Consider the following 19,588-nt stretch of genomic DNA (forward strand, 5'->3'; position numbering starts at 1 on the left):
TAGGAATTCTGTTCCAATTGAATTATGTCCGGATAGCGAGGTTTCCAGATAAACAAAGCTTCACTGTATATATATATATATATATGAAATATTTATGGCATAAAAATTAATGATTATTTCCATTTCAGGGCGCCACCCAACTCTCAGACCTTAAAGTAGATATGCACACATCATATGCATTCAACAAGTGGGCTCCCCTAAAATCGTGACGGATCATCATGTGACATTCTATAACATTTTAATAGTGCAAAACAGTCATGTAATGATTTATTTTGTAATATTATTGCTATATTGCTTGTTGTTAATAAAGTAACAACTATCCCATCTTTTGCAATTTTCATTGCCTGTTATGTTAATAGACTTTTCATTGCCTATTACATTAACAGACATGGAAAAATATTCACTACTTGTTCTCGCGACATTTTTTGAAAATTGGTGACAAAATACTGAGGTTGGCAAATTTTTTGGCGACAACTTTTTAAAAGCCAGGACCATCCTTGACTGTATGTCTATAATTTAAAGGTCATTTCATTAAACATTATGGTAAAATTGCAATGATAAGCCTGTAATATCCTGGTGAAAAGAAAAACATTATGCTTTACGAGGCAAAATTTATGACTACAATAAGCTACATTTAAACTACATTCTGTCTATATACCTAATTTCATCAGGACTTTTCTGCCCATTTTCCATCATCTCTTTTTTTCCTGAATTCCATGGCATACACTCCCTTCTCAAAAGCTGAAAATAAATGCAAATTTTGATCTTTGGCCATAGTATGTGAAACAGACCTAAATACAAAGCTTATCTAAGTTGTAATGACTAGAGATTCAGAAGGGCAGTACTATATACCTTTTCAATGCTTTCTAGGCAGTACTAGATTCCTTAGCATAGCTGTGGTAGATAGCACTATATGTCTTACCACTACTATGGTATGTAGCACCATAAACCTTACCACTGCTATGGTATGCAGCACTATATACCTTACCAGTGCTATGGTATGTAGCACTATATGTATTATCACTACTTTGGTAGGTAGCACTATATCTTACCACTGCTATGGTAGGTGGCACTATATGTCTTACCACTACAATGGTAGGTAGCACTATATGTCTTGCTACTGCTATGGTAGATAGCACTATATGTCTTACCATTGCTATGGTAGGCAGCACTATATGCCTTACTGCTAATGAAGGGAATAACAAGCTATGTGCCTCATCACTGCTATGGTAGGAAGCACTATATGCCTTACCACTGGTATGGTAGGAAGCACTATATGTCTTACCATTGCTATGGTAGGTAGCACTATATGCCTTACCACTGCTATTTCAGGCAGCACTATATGTCTTACCAATGCTATGGTAGGTAGCATATATGCCTTATAACTGCTATGGTAGATAGCACTATATGCTGTTGTTGTTGTAGTTGTAGAGTTTAATGCCATTTTTCAGCACAAGATAGGCTATACATGGCGGCCAATATAAATGGTGGAGGAAGAACCCATTAACAAAACCTGAAGAGAACCACCACCCAGGAGAAGCTACAGGCAAGCTTTCTCACATACCCACATTAGCTGCATCCAAGATTCAAACACATGCAGACAGAGGTGAGATGGCAGTGATCTGTAACGGTGAGCGCTTTAGACCACTCAGCCACTCAGGGCCACCCTAGCACTATATGCCTTATGACTGCAATGGTATGTAGCACTTTATGTATTATCACTGCTTTGATAGGTAGCATTATATGTCATACCACTGCTATGGTAGGTAGCACTGTCTTACCACTGCTATCATAGGTAGCACTGTATGTCTTACCACTGCTATGGTCATCATCATCATCATCAGTCTCATAGTCTGGTAGACCACTGGGGCACCGCACAAGACTGAACAACCAGCTTCCTCCATTCCTCCTGATTTTCCGTCTTTCTCAGTAAGTCGCTCATTGTCAAGCCTGTCCACTCTTGAATATTATCTTCCCACCTCCTTCTTTGCCTGCCTCTCTTTCTTCTTCCTTGTACAGTACCTTGCAGGATTGTCCTGGCAAATACCAATGATCGTGAGACACGCAGTTTACATTTTTTCAATGTGATTAGGACGTTTTCATGAGGCCCAATGGCTTGTCTGATCCTTTGCCGTATTTCTTCATTGGTGACATGGTCTTTGTATGTGACACTGAGGATCTTTTGGAAACATCTCATGTCTGTCGCCTGTATCCTTTTCTCTAAATCAGCTGTTATGGTCCATGATTCGCAGGCATGGAGAAATATGGAGATCACAAGTGCATCCGCCTGACATTTGAACTGAGTGCAATGTTCTTGTCATTCCAGATGGGCTTCAGTTTTGTCAATGCTGCCATTGTTTGTGCAATCGGGAGAGTACTTCAGGCTTAGATCCTTTATCTGTTACCATTGCCCCCAAATACTTGAACCTGTGGACTGTTTCTAGCTTCATACCTTGGACCCTGATGTCAATGCTGATGCCATTGGTGTTATTGATCATTTTGGTCTTTTCTGCACTGATTTCCGAGCCGTAGGCTGCTGAGGTTTTGTCGAGGCTCTCTACTAAGCTAGCTAATTCCTGCTCATTTCCTGCTAGTCCATCAATGTCATCAGCAAAACTTAAGTTGATGACTGTTCTGCCTCCAATGCTGACTGACCCTTCATGCTTTTCAAGCATGTCAGCCATGATTCTCTCCAGAAAGATGGTGAATAGTGTGAGAGAGAGCAGACAGGCTTGTCTGATTCCAACTGTTGTTCTGAACCAGTCACCTATGCTGCCGTTGAAGTATACTACACTGGTAGACTTGTCAAAGAGGTGCTCTATTACTGTGATAACGTTGGCATTGATGTTGTACAGTCTCATGGTCGCCCACAAGGCTGCATGCCCTATCCTGTCAAATGCCTTCTTGGTATCCACGAAGACGCGGTACAGATCTTGCTGGTGTTGGAGGTACTTTCACACAATATCCTGATGTTGAAGATCTGCTCTGTTGTGCTGCGCCCTGCTCTGAAACCTGCCTGCAACTCGGCAATGATCTTTTCAGCCTGTGGCTTTAGTCTGTTCATCAGTATCCTCAACATGACTTTTTGCTTGGATGGCTTATAAGACTGATTGTACAGTGGTTTTGACACTGTTGCAAGTTGCCTTTCTTGGGGAGGGTGATGATCAGTGATTGGGTCCATGGTGATGGCCATACTCCTATTTGCCAGATCTTGTTGCAGATGTTTTTGAGGGTGCTAATCACTGCTTCTCCCCCAGCTTGGATCAGTTCTGCTGAGATGTTGTCCACTCCTGCTGACTTCCTCTTTTTCAGCAACCTCACTGCGGCTTCTACTTATTCACATAAGATAGGGCGATTGTTGTTGTTAGTTGCTGGAGAGACATTCAGTACCTCTGGATCTATTGTGGCTTGTAAAGTTATGTGCAGTACTCTGTCCATCTTTCCAGAATATATTTTTCTTCTGTGAGGCAGTTTCCGGCTTTGTCCAGTAAGGACATAACTCACCATTGTTTTGTGCTTGTTAGAACTTGGACCAGTTGGTATGCTTTCCTCCTGTTGTTCCTTTTCAAGTTTCCCTCAATGTCTTTGGACTGTTCTATCCAGTGCTATGGTAGGTAGCACTATATGTTTTACCACTGCTATGGTATGTAGCACTGTCTTACCACTGCTACTGTAGGTAGCACTATATGTCTTACCACTGCTATGGTAGGCAGCACCATATGCCTTACTGCTAATGAAGGGAATAACAAGAGCTATTTACCTCATCACTGCTATGGTAGGAAGAACTATATGCCTTACCACTGGTATGGTAGGGAATAACATGGGCAGTACCATATAGCCTAACCACTGCTGTGCAGGGGCTGAAGGATGCAAGAATAGTGGACCCTAGTGACATCTGGGTACAGGTTCATGGAGGTGAGATTGGGTTTGTGTTTTGTGTGGGGTATTTTAATTTTCAACATAGCTTTAACAATTTTAGTCATATCGCTATGATGTCTGCAGTATGGCAGTTTATAGTGATGTCTACTAGCACTGGGACATAAAGACCTGACATGTAGCACCATGTCCCACCCAGTCATATTATCCTGACACCAGACTGACCAGTCCTGACATGAACCTCTTAATGCTGAGTGCCAAGCAAAGGCAGCTGCTAGTATAATTTTTAAAGGTCTTTGGTATGAACTGGCCGGGATTCAAACCCGTGACCTCCCACACCAGAGGCAGACATTCTAACCAGTTAGGCCACTGAAGCAGTGTGAGGTGAGAATGAATGGACCTACTTACAGCTGTGTGCTTGCTGAAAGAGATGAAGAAGAGTGTGATCTAGGTACACATAGGTGCAATTCAAAGACTGAGAATGGCATAAAGAAGGTGAGAAAGTCCCTAGTTGCATCTTGGCAAAGACTGAAGGAGGTGAGGATAGTGGGCCCTAGTTACATGTTGGTGCTGGCTGAAGGAGATGAGAATGGTGGGACCTACTTACACCTAGGCACAGGCTAAAAGAGGAGAGAACAGACAGACCTACTTACACTAGGGCACAAGCAAGCTAGAGGAGGTGAGAATGTAAGACCTCCTTACACCAAGGTGCAGGCCGAAGGAGGTGAGAATGGTGGGACCTAGTTATACCTGGAAGCAGGCTGAAGGAGGTGAGAATGGTGGGACCTAGTTATACCTGGAAGCAGGCTGAAGGAGGTGAGAATGGTGGGACCTAGTTATACCTGGAAGCAGGCTGAAGGAGGTGAGAATGGTGGGACCTACTTACACCTAGGCACAGACTAAAAGAGGAGAGAACAGACAGACCTACTTACACTAGGGCACAAGCAAGCTAGAGGAGGTGAGAATGTAAGACCTCCTTACACCAAGGTGCAGGTTGAAGGAGGTGAGAATGGTGGGACCTAGTTATACCTAGAAGCAGGCTGAAGGAGGTGAGAATGGTGGGACCTAGTTATACCTGGAAGCAGGCTGAAGGAGGTGAGAATGGTGGGACCTAGTTATACCTGGAAGCAGGCTGAAGGAGGTGAGAATGGTGGGACCTAGTTATACCTGGAAGCAGGCTGAAGGAGGTGAGAATGGTGGGACCTAGTTATACCTGGAAGCAGGCTGAAGGAGGTGAGAATGGTGAGGCCTAGTTAAACCTGCATATGATATTGATAATGCTATCATGGAAAACTGGAAGAGCCTCTGACTTGTATCACAGATATTCTCAGTGTGCCTTATATAACATCTGAGAGTGCAAACAGGATCCCACAGCTTCATCTCTCTCAACAGGAAATTAATCAAATATTTAATTTTTACCTGAAGTTAACAGGTCCATGTGTCTTTGTGATGAAAGTATGCTGTGTCATTTGTACAACTTAACCATTGGAATGAAACTGTGGTGCTATTAGAAAGTAAGCTGAGTTAAGATCCGAGGTCTTTAATCTGCATGTGGTATTAACTGTCAGAGGTGGAAGGGATTCAGAAGGCAGCAAATATTTACACATTTCTTCTGTTTCTGTCTTAAAGCTGAATGCCATTTATTCCATAGTCAGATCAGAATATTTCAGTGATGTCTGTGCTATTCCACTTGTTGACAGGTGGGCTGTTCTCCTCCTGTACACCGGGTTTCCAAAGTAATAAAATGACACTTAGTAGTGACAATACTGTGTCATAACCATGCATAGTGTGGGCCCGACCAGATAGATACACTAGCTTGATGGCACAAGCTGTGAGGCCAGTCCATCATATTGTTTTGGTGTACTGTATTTGGTCAGTATGGTCAGGGAAGTCAGATGGGCTCAGGCTACTGTTGCTTTTGGAACTGTCAATTGATATGTGGTTTGCCAGTCCAAAATGACAGAATCATGACCACCAAACTTGCATACTGGTTGGTCTACATGCAGGATATAATACAGTATGGCACAGACTTGCATTTCTACCCAAGTAACATAGCATGATTGTAATTATGTGCATCTTATTTCAACATCACTAAGGCCATGCATAGGTGGAAGTGGGGACTTATGCCCAATGGACTGCCAAAACAGGGCAAAATCCACCACACCCATTCTATCCTAATGGCTTGCTGACACCCTTCCACAATCCCAACAAAATCACATGCTACAGCTTCTGCAGGGTCAAAAGTACAGTTCTGGGAATATTGGGGGGGGGGGGGGGCAAGAGTAGGTATATATACATAACTGTCAAATAAACACCTTAACAAAGTAGAATTAAAAGGTCATCTTGCTCCTTTGTCAGACAATGAAAAAGGAGTTTAATTTAAATGTGACTAGTTCAAATTTAAACATTGTTTCTTTGTCAGACAATCAAATGATCTGATTAGGCTTGTTTGGACCTTTTGTTTCCCACAATAGTTTAAACATTTATGGCCACAAAACACAAGACAAAAAAAAGCATGAAAAATTTTTTTAACTGAACAACTACCCCAGGGTCTGTACTATAGACATTACACATTACTTACAAATGCATGGCTTTTGTTGTAGTGTGTCAGCTCAAGACACCATAAGAACAAAATATGTCATATCTCATCTGAATTAAGAAAAAGATACCAGCAACAACAAAAAACTAAATTTTATTATCATCCTCCAAGACTTATTTAGGGACCCAATACATTTTTTTTCACCATCTGACTTTACTGTAAATTCCCCACAATTAGGCATTACATATTTCTGAGCTTTTAAGTCAGCTTGTTGTCAAATTAATAATTAAATTTTAGAGACATTAGAGTGGAATAAAAACACTATTGTTGGGTTCAATTTTATAGTACAGTGATCTAAAAGAAATTTTATAAATAAATTAGCAAGACAGCCATTAGAATTTCAGGATCTTTGATGTGTGTGTGTGTGTGTATCTTAAATTGTTTTTCATGTCCACTGTTGTTGATTCCATATCAAAATCTCATTCAAACATATTGTGGCAGTAATGCACTCTATGACTTTGATCCATCTCTGGGTCCCAATGTTTTGTGAGAGCTAGAACAAAATATGTATTATGCATCTTCACATCATGGAGAATTATTCCACCTGATCACAATAATTTTAAAAAAAGAACTTAAGCAGTTAGCTTAGCACTGAGGGACAGATTAATGAACAGATGGAGGCAGTCACAACATACTCAGTACTGTGTAGAAAAGTGTAGGGATAAAAATCCTTACCTGTACAATTACTGTGACAATGACCACAATTACACTTGGTGCCAAAAGTGTTTTTAAAACTCTCCATGGTGTCTGTAAAATAATAAACTGAATCTTATGGCATTCATATTTTTATCACATACATGCAATAAGATAATCAACATTAATGTTATCTTTCTCTGGAGTTATATAGGATTACAAAGATTAAAAACAACACAAAAAAATGTTCATACAAAAACAGCAATCCCTTCATATAATAAAATAGTAATAATAATAATAATAATAATGAGCACTTTGTAGAGTGCCAGATCTTTAGAAGTTCTAAGCACATTACAACATCAGACAACATCTATAACATAAAAAACATATATAATGATATGATTACAAAAACAAACACCATGAAATTAGAAAACATAAAAAAAACATGCTGAGAATATTTAAGGTAGGAAACATTATTAGGTCTTTAAGTTTGTTCTTGCAGTCAAAATAAGTGAGTTTTGAGAGCACTCTTGAATGGGATCACTGTGTCTTTGTGTCTAAGTTCAGTAGGCAATTCATTCCACGTTGCTGGGCCCTGGTATGCAAAAAGAATGCTGTCCATATGACTCTGTTTTCATAGTGGGAATAATGAGTATACGATTGTCAGAAAAGGAGTGTAAGTACCTTGCTGGTGTGTACACATGGGTGAGTTTGGATAGGTATGTTGGATTAGAGTCCGTCAGTGAAACGTAGCACAGAGAACAAATGTTGTGTTTGATTCTGGATCAAATGGATAGCCAGTGTAGGGTACAGAGTAGTAGGGAGGTGTGCTCTGATTGTGGTACTCTAAGTATGATCTGAGCAGCTGTGTTTTGAACTTTTGGAAGTTTCTGGAGTAGATATTGAGATGAACCAGACAGAATTGAGTTACATTAGTCCAGTCTTGAAAGTACTAATGAACGCACAAGTGTTTTAGTGGCATTAACTAAAAGATATTTGCGAATGGAGCTGATGCGTCTCAGCTCAAGATATGCAGCCTTGCATATGTTCATGACATGTTGGTGCAATGTGAGAGTACTGTCCAGAGTAACACCTAGGTTTCGTACTGATTGTGTGAATTTAATGTTGGTGTTGCTAATATTTATTGTTTGAGGTAAAACTCGTGAACCTCTTAGTCTCTACTGGAATGTAATGCACGCTCTCTATGAATTAACTGCAGGGAGGCTGGGAGGGTGTATGTGTATTATGATTGGGTAAGTATTCTTGAAGAAACATATTTTAGTAGGAAAAATTGGTTTATTCTTTAAATATGTTACCAAATCATAATACCTAAAGAGAACAAGTAAGAGGTAGAGGGAGGTACATCTCCTTAGTCTTGAAATATCATCTTCAGACCCATAAGGTATGTGAGACAGCTTCTTAGGTAACTTGATTAGAGGAGTCTTCATCTGTCGGGAAGTGACTTCAAATAGGGAAAAATGCACCACCACCCCAGCAAATCCAGTGGAAGTCATGAAGTCACATTTTAAAGGAGCTGTCAATTGATCTGGAATGGTGACCTGCTGAGCTGCAAATATATGTCCTACCAGCCTGAACTGAGACCTTTGGGATAAAAGCTAGAGGACAAGTTTATAGTACAAGTCACATGGGTCAAGTATGCACAGTTACTCATTTTAAATAAAATATAAACTGTTCTTTTAGAAATTTAACACTATATTCCTTTAGCCAACTGTCACCAAGAAACTTTCTCACAAAAATTATCTGTCACTATGGACTTTTACAATGGTGGCCATGTATTAAACGGGGGTCAATTTAAGAGTGTGTCAAGTGGAAGTATTAAACGGGGGTCAATTTAAGAATGTGTCAAGTGGAAACATCACAATCAAGGCTAGTACAAATTTGTTTATCAACATGCATAGCTTTCACTGTGACATCACAGCACAAGACATTCAATCTGGATTGTACTGGTTCACAGGTTTAAGTTCATTTCATCCAAAAACGTCTGTGTACTTTAACCTTGATTTTGCCATGTGCACCTATTGGGGCATCTAAATAATGACCTTCCATTACTGAAATAATTAAGAACCAAGGGGCATGAATGAACTGATTGAGGGTACTTAGGGTGAGGACCAAACACAGGCTGTTTGCCTTTGGAACCAAGAAAAGTCTGGAAAACCCCCCCAGAGAATTTGTGTTTCAAACGAGTACTACTATTTCTGGAGAACATTGTTTACTTTTTTATTGTTTTTCTTTTGCTGAAAGGTGGTGGATTTGTTGTTGTTGTTTGTAGGGTTTAACGCCATTTTTCAGCACACGATAGGCTATACATGGCAGCCAGTATTAATGGTGGAGGAAGAACCCGGAAAACCCCCGGAAAGAACCACCGACCCATAAGAAGCTACTGGCAAGCTTTCTCATATACCCACATTAGCCGAATCCGAGACTCGAACCCATGCAGACAGAGGTGAGATGGCAGTGATCCTTAACGGAGAGCGCTTTAGACCACTCGGCCACTCGGGGTCCCGTGGTGGATTTGAATGGGTCCAATGGGACTTATGTAACTGTTAGAACTTTAGAGAGAGTAGGAGGAATGTTGAAGTGGTGCAACGTCCCTTAGAAACCACTTCAAGTTCATGGATCTTCATGGCAAATCTTGTCCTATTTAGCAGCAAAGAATTGGAGCCTTCCTCCATAGAAGGATGTGTGGAAATGGCGGAGATGACAGAAGACAGTTTGTTTGAGAGGAGGAGACTGTCAGGAGAAACGTTGGAGCAAATGATAGGAACCTCTGTTTTATCCACTTGGGTTTGAAAAAACTATGGCTTTTGCTTGGTTTGAGCTTCAATAGGACAGTTTTACTGAGGTTTGTGTCCTTTTATGTCCTTATGTTGATTTCCTGCAAAATCTCTGTATTTACCCTGTAGTGCAAAGGAGGGAAATCGCTCTCCTAAGTGGTTTGTTTGCAGGTTTCAATATGACCATTAAACAGAAGGTTAAGGATAAAGACTGTGCTCATAGCTTGGCCTTATGGTGATCCATAAGGAAAGTGTAGGTGGAGAGCACCGAGTCGCATTCTACGAACTGTAGATTGTAGCGGTTATGGCACTGGCAAAAGTGTGTTGAGCAGCTCTGTTCAGTACTCTGGCCATTCTTGAGATGGACTCACATGTATGCCCTGAGGTATTCAAGGTGGAAGAGAAGAAGCTATACTCCATCTGTTAGAAGATGATATCCACTGAGACAAAGAATTAGAACCCATAGCTACAAGACTGCGCACTAACTGGGTGTCATTAAAAGCCATCTGATCCATACATATGGAGCATGGCTTTGTCATCTCCAAAGTGGTGATATCACGGTTGACTGCTGAAGTTTCCTAATGAAATACTGGTGTATGGCTAATGTAGAACTGATGACAAAAGTTGATGAGAGTCGTGTTTGTGGGACGAAAATTTTGTTGATGCTTGGATCTTGTAACTTATAATAAGGGCAGTTCAGAATGTCTGTTAACTCTCCCTGACTGCGGCAGCAATATGAAGTTGGATTCTTCATTTTCCATCATAAGATCAACTTTCACTGGAGCTCTGGTCCAGATAGCTGATGGAGTAGGAGAAGGAGGGCATGACTCTTGGGGTACGAAGCAAAAACTTTATCAATGGAGGCTCGGAAGGCTGAATCTTCCTGTGACATCGTAAAGTCTAGAACTGATGACATTATTTGACAACAAGCATCATCGTCTGAGGTGGCACAAGGTGAGGCTAAAGTCTCCCTTGATGTCTAGCAAAGAGGGATGAGGTCTGCTATTCACTAAACTTGTAGAGCCCCCTGAATGAGAAACTTTGACTTCCAAGTGGTCACTGATTATGGAGTCTCTTCTCATGGCAGAGTGTCGAGAGATTTGTTGAAGCGACATCTGTTGGAACATAAGGAACTATGCTTGTCATTAACAAATAAGTGTCTTGAGGCAGTGCTAGACTGGTCTCTGTAAATGCTTGCATAGGTTGGATTCGACGTACTGGAAGCAGGGCAGTTATCTAGTGACTGAGCCCATATTAGATGTTATTTTGGCCCCTTGTGATCCCTAGTATCAGCCATCTGTGTGGGGAGGATGTCATCAGAATTGGTACTGGTTATGGGATGTTTGACCAATGTAATCAGTCTGTGTATCTGCTGAGCGAGAGGGAACATTTGTCTGTTTGTTTAGCTCTTTCCCTTGCTGCTCTACAACAGAAATAGAGTGGAACCCTGAGGAGGCAAGGCCGATAGGAATCGCCAGTGGTGAATTGGGTGCTGTAACTGTCTTGGACTGTGTCAAATTCCTGTACTTTGTGGCTGAAAGGTCAATAGTCAACTTATCTCCATTGTCTGCCAGAAATCAAAGGCCAGCATGCAGACTTATGATGCCTTTGTCCTTCACTGCGTGTTTCTGTGCTTTGCATATGGTTCTGATTTGTAAGACAAACAGAGCAGAAGGTTTAAAACTGTGTAGCCCTGCATGTCTTTAGAACAAAATGTTGGTGCAGAGCTGCATCTAAAAAAAAATTGACCCATAAATTGATAACAGATAGTCTAATAAAGCAATGAAGTGTACAGGGTATAATATAATGACAATACCACCTGTAGGATGGAGAAATTATAATGCTGTTGGCCTCCACATGTCTTGTTTGGATACAGAGAAGGTGCAGATGGTTACCCAGGAAATAGTGATTCTATCTGCAATAAAGTTCAAGGATGGCATGGGCAGGTAAAATCATTAAAGCATGGCATCCAGACGCTATGGATGCTAGGAAAAGAAACGCAACTGTATGCACCAGTAATGACGGAATTATGCAAGCAATGAAGAGTCCAGGTATAATATAATTACACTACTATCTGTACGAAAGCTCAAGGGCAGCCTGTACAAATAAATTCATTGAAGCTTAGCACCCGGACACTAAGAATACTTTGGTATAGAAACTCACCTTTATGTACCCATTCGAGAAGGAATTACTTATAAAGTAAGAGTTCTCTATAAGCATTAGAGACTTGTGTGACAACAACAAAGTGTTAAAAAAAATCATAAAGACAGAACTTTGTTGGTATAGGAAGAGCTAAAGTTGGATACATTGATGGAGTATACTTTCCAAAGAAGTGAAAAACTCTTCCAACTTGTAAAGGTATATCTTCCAAATAGATTCTGGCTCTTGTGAGGTCTCATGTTATGAGAGTGTGTTTCTTGGCATGAGTGGAAGTAGTAAATAAGATGTTCACAGGTTTTGCCACCAATCCTTATACAAGGGGGAGATCGCTTTGCCTGACCGCCACCTAGGTCAGCAGACAACTTTCAGCTCCCTTTAGTTAAACATATTATCTGGGAGGGCTGGATTTGCAAGGTAACAGTAGTTCTCTTAAGGTATTATGATTGGGTTGCATATTTAAAGAAAAAACAAATGCATACAAACAATACAATTAAACAAATTCAGTATACTGAACAGCAGTTTAATTTCCTCTACGTAAAATGTTATCTTTAAGCAAAAGTTTGTAAATATTTGCAAGTTTTATTAAAGCAACTGCAGGAAGGTTTCTTTTTTTAAAGAAATAGCCAGCATAATTTTCAAACCTAAAAAAAATTGCTCTCAACTAAACATTTCTCGAATGAGGACAAATCAAAATGACTTCTTTACCTTTTAATAAGGGAATAATCAGTAAAAACAAATCATGTGTTAGGATTAAATGTATGTCATTTATCACAATTTGTTCCACTTAAAATAAAACTATGAGTTTTGGCAAGGTTAAAAAAAATGGAACAATGCCTACTCTTGTTTTCGTTCTTGGTAGATTAGCTAATGCAAGCTCACAATTGCCAGTCAATGCACATGATGTGAATTATCCATAATACTGTCCATAGCCATGGTATAAATTATGATGAATAGCAAATTCTACTTCAAAATCATGAAGCATATACATCAATTTATATACAATTACTAAAGATTGGGCAAAGAAAGAAATAATGACTGCTGATGCCATTTGTAGAGATTGAGTCATTAGTATTATCCATGCTAATAAGAGAGAAAACAAAACTGAAAGCATTCTATATGAATAAAGTGGCTGTTTGTTTTTCTGTCATATTTGTATTTCAAAGTTTTATTAAATGATAAATCTAAGGATGTATTTATTTCAGTAGATAAGAAATTCAGAGAGGATTTAATATCACAATCTCAATCTGATACTGCTAAAATTTCTCCAACTCTACCACAGCCCACTATGGTATTTTATACAATATATATCAGCGTTACCTCTACCACAGCCCACTATGGTATTTGTACAATATGTATCAGCATTACCTCTACCACAGCAAATGATGGTATTTGTACAATATATATCAGCATTACCTCTGCTTCCATGAAATCAAATTCAGCAGCACAAGTATATAACATGGTGTGGAAGTTTTTAAAGTCCGTGAATTTGCTCCGTAATATATCAGCTATATGGGCCTGCAATAAAAATCACAGTCTTATTCAAATCCCTATATCCATAATCCAGAAATCATAAATATGTTGAAGCCATTAATATAAAATGACACTTCTCTGAACCAGCCACCTCTGTATCATAGCTTCCTATGCACAATAACCATTTATTTTAATCCCAATAAGGTAGGTATAATACTAATAAAACCTTTCTATACTGGCTACCTCTGTGATGAACATGGAATTTACAGAAGCTTTACTGCACATTAATTTTTATTTTGAAAATACAGCTACATTTCTATAAGTCTGTGTCCATTATTCCAAGTATTTAGATCTGATGATTCAGGTCTGTATGCAAAGTCCTGGAACAATTTTGAGGCAAGTAAATCAAGTCCTATCAATATTCACCTATTCACATAAAAAATAATAAAATTAAAAAAAACATTCAAACCAGTCACCTGAAAGCCAATATAAAATTTCACAATTATGTAAATTTTAATAAATTTTTGTTATTATCATTCCCACTTGAATCTTTTTATTAGTTCTTACTCTGCAAATATGTATCTCTATTACTAACTAGACATGACATATGTTAATCTAAACTTACATCATCGGCAACCTGAAGAGTCTTGGCAATAACAAGCTTTATTCCTAGAGTTCCAACTCCAAGCAAAATACCTTGCAAGCCCTGTTCAGAGTAATAAAAATCATTCAAGTAAAACAAAAAACATACAGTAATGTCAGGTACTAATAAAAACACTTCATATATTTTGAAGATTCATAAATATATACACAAAAATCTTTCAATTTAAAGACAAGATACAAGTAAGTTAGGTAGTAAAGCAAAACTTAGGGATATTACAGCAAATTTTGTTTCTACTTCTCAAATATATCAGAAAGAAAAATATCAATTAGCTTTTATAGCGAATTATAGTAAAACCTGTTTAAATCAATAAATTCTCTGACCACAGAAATAGATCAGTTCAGGCTGTACTCAGGTAAGCAACAGTTACTTGACGCCTAGGCCAGTGTGCTACAGACATGAATAACCTGAGTTCAAATGAGGCATAAACCACCATGAAATACACAAATTCATTTTAATAGCGGTTTACCCATCTTAACATGAGGGATGTGTGCATCAAAAGTATAATGTATAGGAAAAACGTGAAACAACTGTTCCCATAGTAAACAAAATCAACAAGGTTTAACAAAAAGACAGCCAAGTTTCATATATTTGACTGCAACATACATACATAAAACAACACAGCTGGTAACATTTTTAAAGCAACTGAAAGTTATGAAAATATTTTAAAGACTTAGCACAGACAGAATTGAGCAAATCATAGTAATTATATACCTTTATTACAAATGATGCTAATTTGATCATGCCCTTTAACAATCCTCCTATTTAGATCAAGAAAAATTGAAATGAAAATGCCATAGATATTGTCACAAAAATCTAACATATCTACATACAGAATATTATGTACAATTTTATACAAAAGATGTCAAATACATTTGTGCTAATTAATTCCATTGACATGAATTTATCAAGAATAATTATTTGACATCCTTGTGATTTCTGTTGAATTGTTTCTTTTGTCATTTTGTATTATATGTTATATTCAGCAAGGCAATCTTCAATTGCCAAAATACTTAACTGAGTATTACTGTTTACTATTCTGGGGGAATCAGATCTGATTTTATGCTATAACTAATCAGTAACTTTAGATACAACAATAGACCAACAATGGATGCACAAGGGTCACACCAGACTCAAAATTTAAATCAAAGTGATTTCTATCTCCAGTAGAAAATGGTCAGTGTAATTGGAAAATAGGAAGTTAAAGTATTGGCAAAATAAGTTTGTAAATAATTAATGTCTTACTGGCCTTTCAAATTAAACATTATTAAAATGCATACTTTATAAAATTGTTAAAAACTTTCTATTCCAAATCTGAAAAACTGTTGATTAGCTCAAAACGATGGTGAATAATACTCCTCTCAGGTAAGCCAATTCATCCCACTATATTTTCAGATGATGTATTGGTGGATAAATTCATTATCTCTTCACAGATCTAAGTTTGAAAACATCTTTAATAACATGTCTGAGTTTTCAAAATGTTGGGATTTCAATTAGTTAGAATATCACATGTCTAGTTGGCAGCAAAGTTGTAATGCTGTGTGAAATTTGTGGACACAGATACCACTAAACTGGCAAGAAACCAAATTATAAAGCAAGTTTATTTTATTTTGTGACTATAAGCAAAGATTTTAAAACTAAGAACCATGCAAGATTTACAATCTAGGGCAGAATATTAACAAGTTCAACTGGAGAAATGCGGTGGTTGGGGTAATTAAAATTGTATGGTGCGTTAAAATCAATTTCACTTTCCTGGCATGTTTGAATCGATATTTCATGGATAATGACAACTATATCATCCCCTGGGATGCCAAGTGGATCAAACTGGCAAGGATATCTATAAAAATAACTAAGCAGGTCTTAGCCAGGACCAAGTAACTGTGTCCATTTAGACAGGATACTGGATTACTTAAGGATCAGATGAGTATCTGAAAATTTCAGTAGCCCACTCCATTATAAGTCACTTTATTTGCACAAATAATAAATGCTCACCCATATCAGGACTCTTATCTTCAGAGCTTCCAAAAGTGGTTCAAGTAGCACAATTATCTGAAAAATACAAACAAATGATAAAGGAAAAATAAATAAAGACAATAATTATTGTAAGGGTTTCCAATGCATAAATAAAATGACTAGAGCAACATCAGCTATTTCTAAATATGCAGCACAGACTGCATGGAGGGTATTTCTGAAGGGCACTGAATTTTAAAAAAGATAAATGTCTCCAAATGCAAACAGTACTAGAAATTCATTAGTAACTGACAAATTATTGATGTGTGTGTGATTTGGATTTTTAACGTAGCTTTCACAATTTTCAGTCATATCACTACGATGTCTGCAGTGTGGCAGTTTATAGTGATGTCTAGCACTGGGGCATCATGCTGCAGACATGTAGCATGATGTCCCACCCAGTCACATTATCCTGATACCAGGCCGACCAATCCTAACACTAACCTCTTCATGCTGAGCGCCAAACGAGGCAGCTGTTAGTCCCATTTTTTTAAGTCTTTGGTACGACTCAGCTGGGGTTCAAACCCACGACCTCCTGTATCCAAGGCGCACGCTAGAACTACTAGGTCACTGGAGCGGTTGACAAATTATTGATGAATTTGAGACTGGGATTTAACTTCACCATACATAACAAGGTCGCTATACTGATCCTAAATATGCCTGGGCCTCAAGGTGAGTCATAAATGCATTCAATTCTTTTAATTAAAAAAAAAAATTATTATTCAGATTTTAACATATTATTGTTTATTTTTTCATCTCTTCAAATCAAAATTTTGATCAAAGTGAAAGGAATGAATTACAGTCATATAAATAACAGTTATTTACACAGAAAGCCAAAACTTTGCTGCAACAACTGTATAAAAAATACAATACTTCATTATAATAATTTTTATGATTCTTATTAATTGTTGTTATTAAATGCAAATATTTCGATTTCAAAACTGTTAAATAAATTGATAGGATTTTCGCTCATAAATATCCTCCAAACATTCTTTCAGGAAACCTATTTCCAAAATGCAGCAGGATGCAAGGACTACCCAAGCACACCAGGATAATGCAAGGACTATACAAACACACCAGGATGCAAAGACTATACAAGCACACTAGGATAATGCAAGGACTGTACAAGCACACACGCATAATGCAAGGATAATCCAAACACTTAAGATAATGCAAGGACTATCCAAACACTTAAGATAATGCAAGGACTATCCAAATACTTAAGATAATGCAAGGACTATCTAAACACACTTAGATAATGCAAGGACTATCCAAACACTTAAGATAATGCAAGGACTATCCAAACACACTAAGATAATGCAAGGACTATCTAAACACTTAAGATAATGCAAGGACTGTACAAGCACACAAGTATAATGCAAGGACTATCCAAACACACTAAAATAATGCAAGGACTATCCAAACACCCTAAGATAATGCACGAACTGTACAAGCACACAAGCATATTGCAAGGATAGTCCAAACACTTAAGATAATGCAAGGACTATCCAAACACACTAGGATAATGCAGGGACTATCCAAACACTTAAGATAATGCAAGTACTATCCAAACACACTAGGATAATGCAAGGACTATCCAGGCAAACTAGGATAATGCAATCACTATCCAAATACACTAACTTAAGATAATGCAAGAACTATACAAACACACTAGGATAATGCAAGGACTATCCAAACACACTATGATAATGCAAGGACTATCCAAACACACTAGGATAATGCAAAGACTATCCATATACACCAAGATAAAGCGATCACTATCCAGAGATCTCGGAAACGCTTAATTACACGTAACTAGACGCCAATTTTTGATCTGGGATGCAGAAAATCACTGAGGCATGAGGCCTACGTATGCATGTAATAGGTGTGCGGCAAAATTCAAAGACTTGCCAGTCCTGTTACAGCCACCTGCTTTGTGGGAAAATGTGTTTATCAATTAGCTGTGCTGATATTTACAATGACAGAATTCAGTGACTAAAAGACCCCTTGATGTACATACATGTTGCAATTTTATAAGAGAACTTAAAGAAGAACATGATGCAATAGCTGGGCGGCAAGTTCAAAGACATGACTGACGGCCGGGTGGGAAAGTGTACTGACGTTTACAGTGATTGAATTCAGAGGCAGAAAGACCCTGAGATGTACATGTGGTCATTTATAAAAGTACATCAAATAAACAACTTTAGCTTTCGTTATTGTGTTCATTTCCAAATGTATCGGAATAAGTAGTGCACATAACCTCAGAATCAAAACATGTTGAGACTTAGACAAAATGCCGTTCGTAAATTTGGATAAGTATTTTGGGGTTAAACGGCAAACTTACGAAGATTGTAATGAGATTCAGAAGAGTGCTAAAGCTGCTAGAATTGATAGTTCGGATAGGACAGTAGCTAAGTGTAAGAATAAGAAAGTGTGTCATGCCTAGCTGAGTGTTTGGAATAAATCCTTACTTGGATTGACAAAATTCAGTATCACTCTGATGGACGAAGAAGAGCTATTTCAGAGGTACATTGACTGATCATACTTTCTGAAAATGCCCTTCGCCTTAACCCAGTTAGTTCTAGTGTTTGTAGCGAAATGTATTTATCAAAAGATCAGTAGCTAGGCCTAGTTTTGATATCAATTACGTTGACAAACAAACTCCTGCTCATTCACAAGCATATGTTTTGATAGCTGATTGACCATTAACCCTTTTTCGAGTAAGGTAGCAACTATCAATTTCCTGCATTATATCCTTTGATGATAAAACATACAAACATGTTTTTTAAGATCAGAATCGGTGATCTGGATATATATTAACTGCCTCTTGTACACTATTTCATCATAAAATTAGTTTGAAACTGTAAGTGAACCAGTAGGCCTATTGGGAAATAATGGCGGACTTTGCTAAGTCTGGGATGTACCAGTTTATTAGATTGTCTGTTTTCGTATGTCATCGGGCAAATATTTTCAGAAAAATATACAAATCACTGAAAGCAAAGCCAAGGTATTATTTTATTAAAGATTTAACTTTAAACTGCAAATTGTGTAGGTCAGAAACGTAGAGGACAATGCTATGTTGTGGAATTCGCGAGATGCGCTTTAAAGTCTAAGCTGTTTTCCTACTTTACATGTTTTTGCAAAAATACGAGAAAAAAAACAGCATGTCAGATACTATTTAACCATTGCCTAAAATTACTACAAGGATGTAGACAAATAAATAAACCATAAATCTGCAATCCTGTCAATGGACTGTTGTAATGAAGCTATATTAAAGTGAGTGATTGCATTATGGAAACCTCTCCATCTAAAAATAGATGCACTCACGTCTGTGTTGATTCTATAGGAAAGAAGGGACTGCAACTTTTGATGGTGGGACTCCTA

The 19,588-nt window shown here is 38.0% G+C and overlaps 1 protein-coding gene across 1 annotated transcript in view; it reads right to left on the reverse strand.

The window, feature by feature from the left end:
- Window positions 1-19,588, reverse strand: part of LOC149776281 (protein C-mannosyl-transferase DPY19L1-like) — a 107,955-nt gene that overhangs the window by 49,821 nt on the left and 38,546 nt on the right. The window contains exons 12-16 of the mRNA XM_089942724.1: window positions 16,187-16,243; window positions 14,159-14,239; window positions 13,477-13,578; window positions 7,151-7,222; window positions 659-741 (exon numbers count right to left, since the gene is read on the reverse strand). Coding sequence (XP_089798850.1) covers window positions 659-741; window positions 7,151-7,222; window positions 13,477-13,578; window positions 14,159-14,239; window positions 16,187-16,243 — 395 coding nt within the window. The remainder of the gene's footprint in view (window positions 1-658; window positions 742-7,150; window positions 7,223-13,476; window positions 13,579-14,158; window positions 14,240-16,186; window positions 16,244-19,588) is intronic.

The sequence above is a fragment of the Sinohyriopsis cumingii genome, chromosome 18 (assembly GCF_028554795.1).
Source record: "Sinohyriopsis cumingii isolate HCF-2022 chromosome 18, ASM2855479v2, whole genome shotgun sequence".
Taxonomy (NCBI): domain Eukaryota; kingdom Metazoa; phylum Mollusca; class Bivalvia; order Unionida; family Unionidae; genus Sinohyriopsis; species Sinohyriopsis cumingii.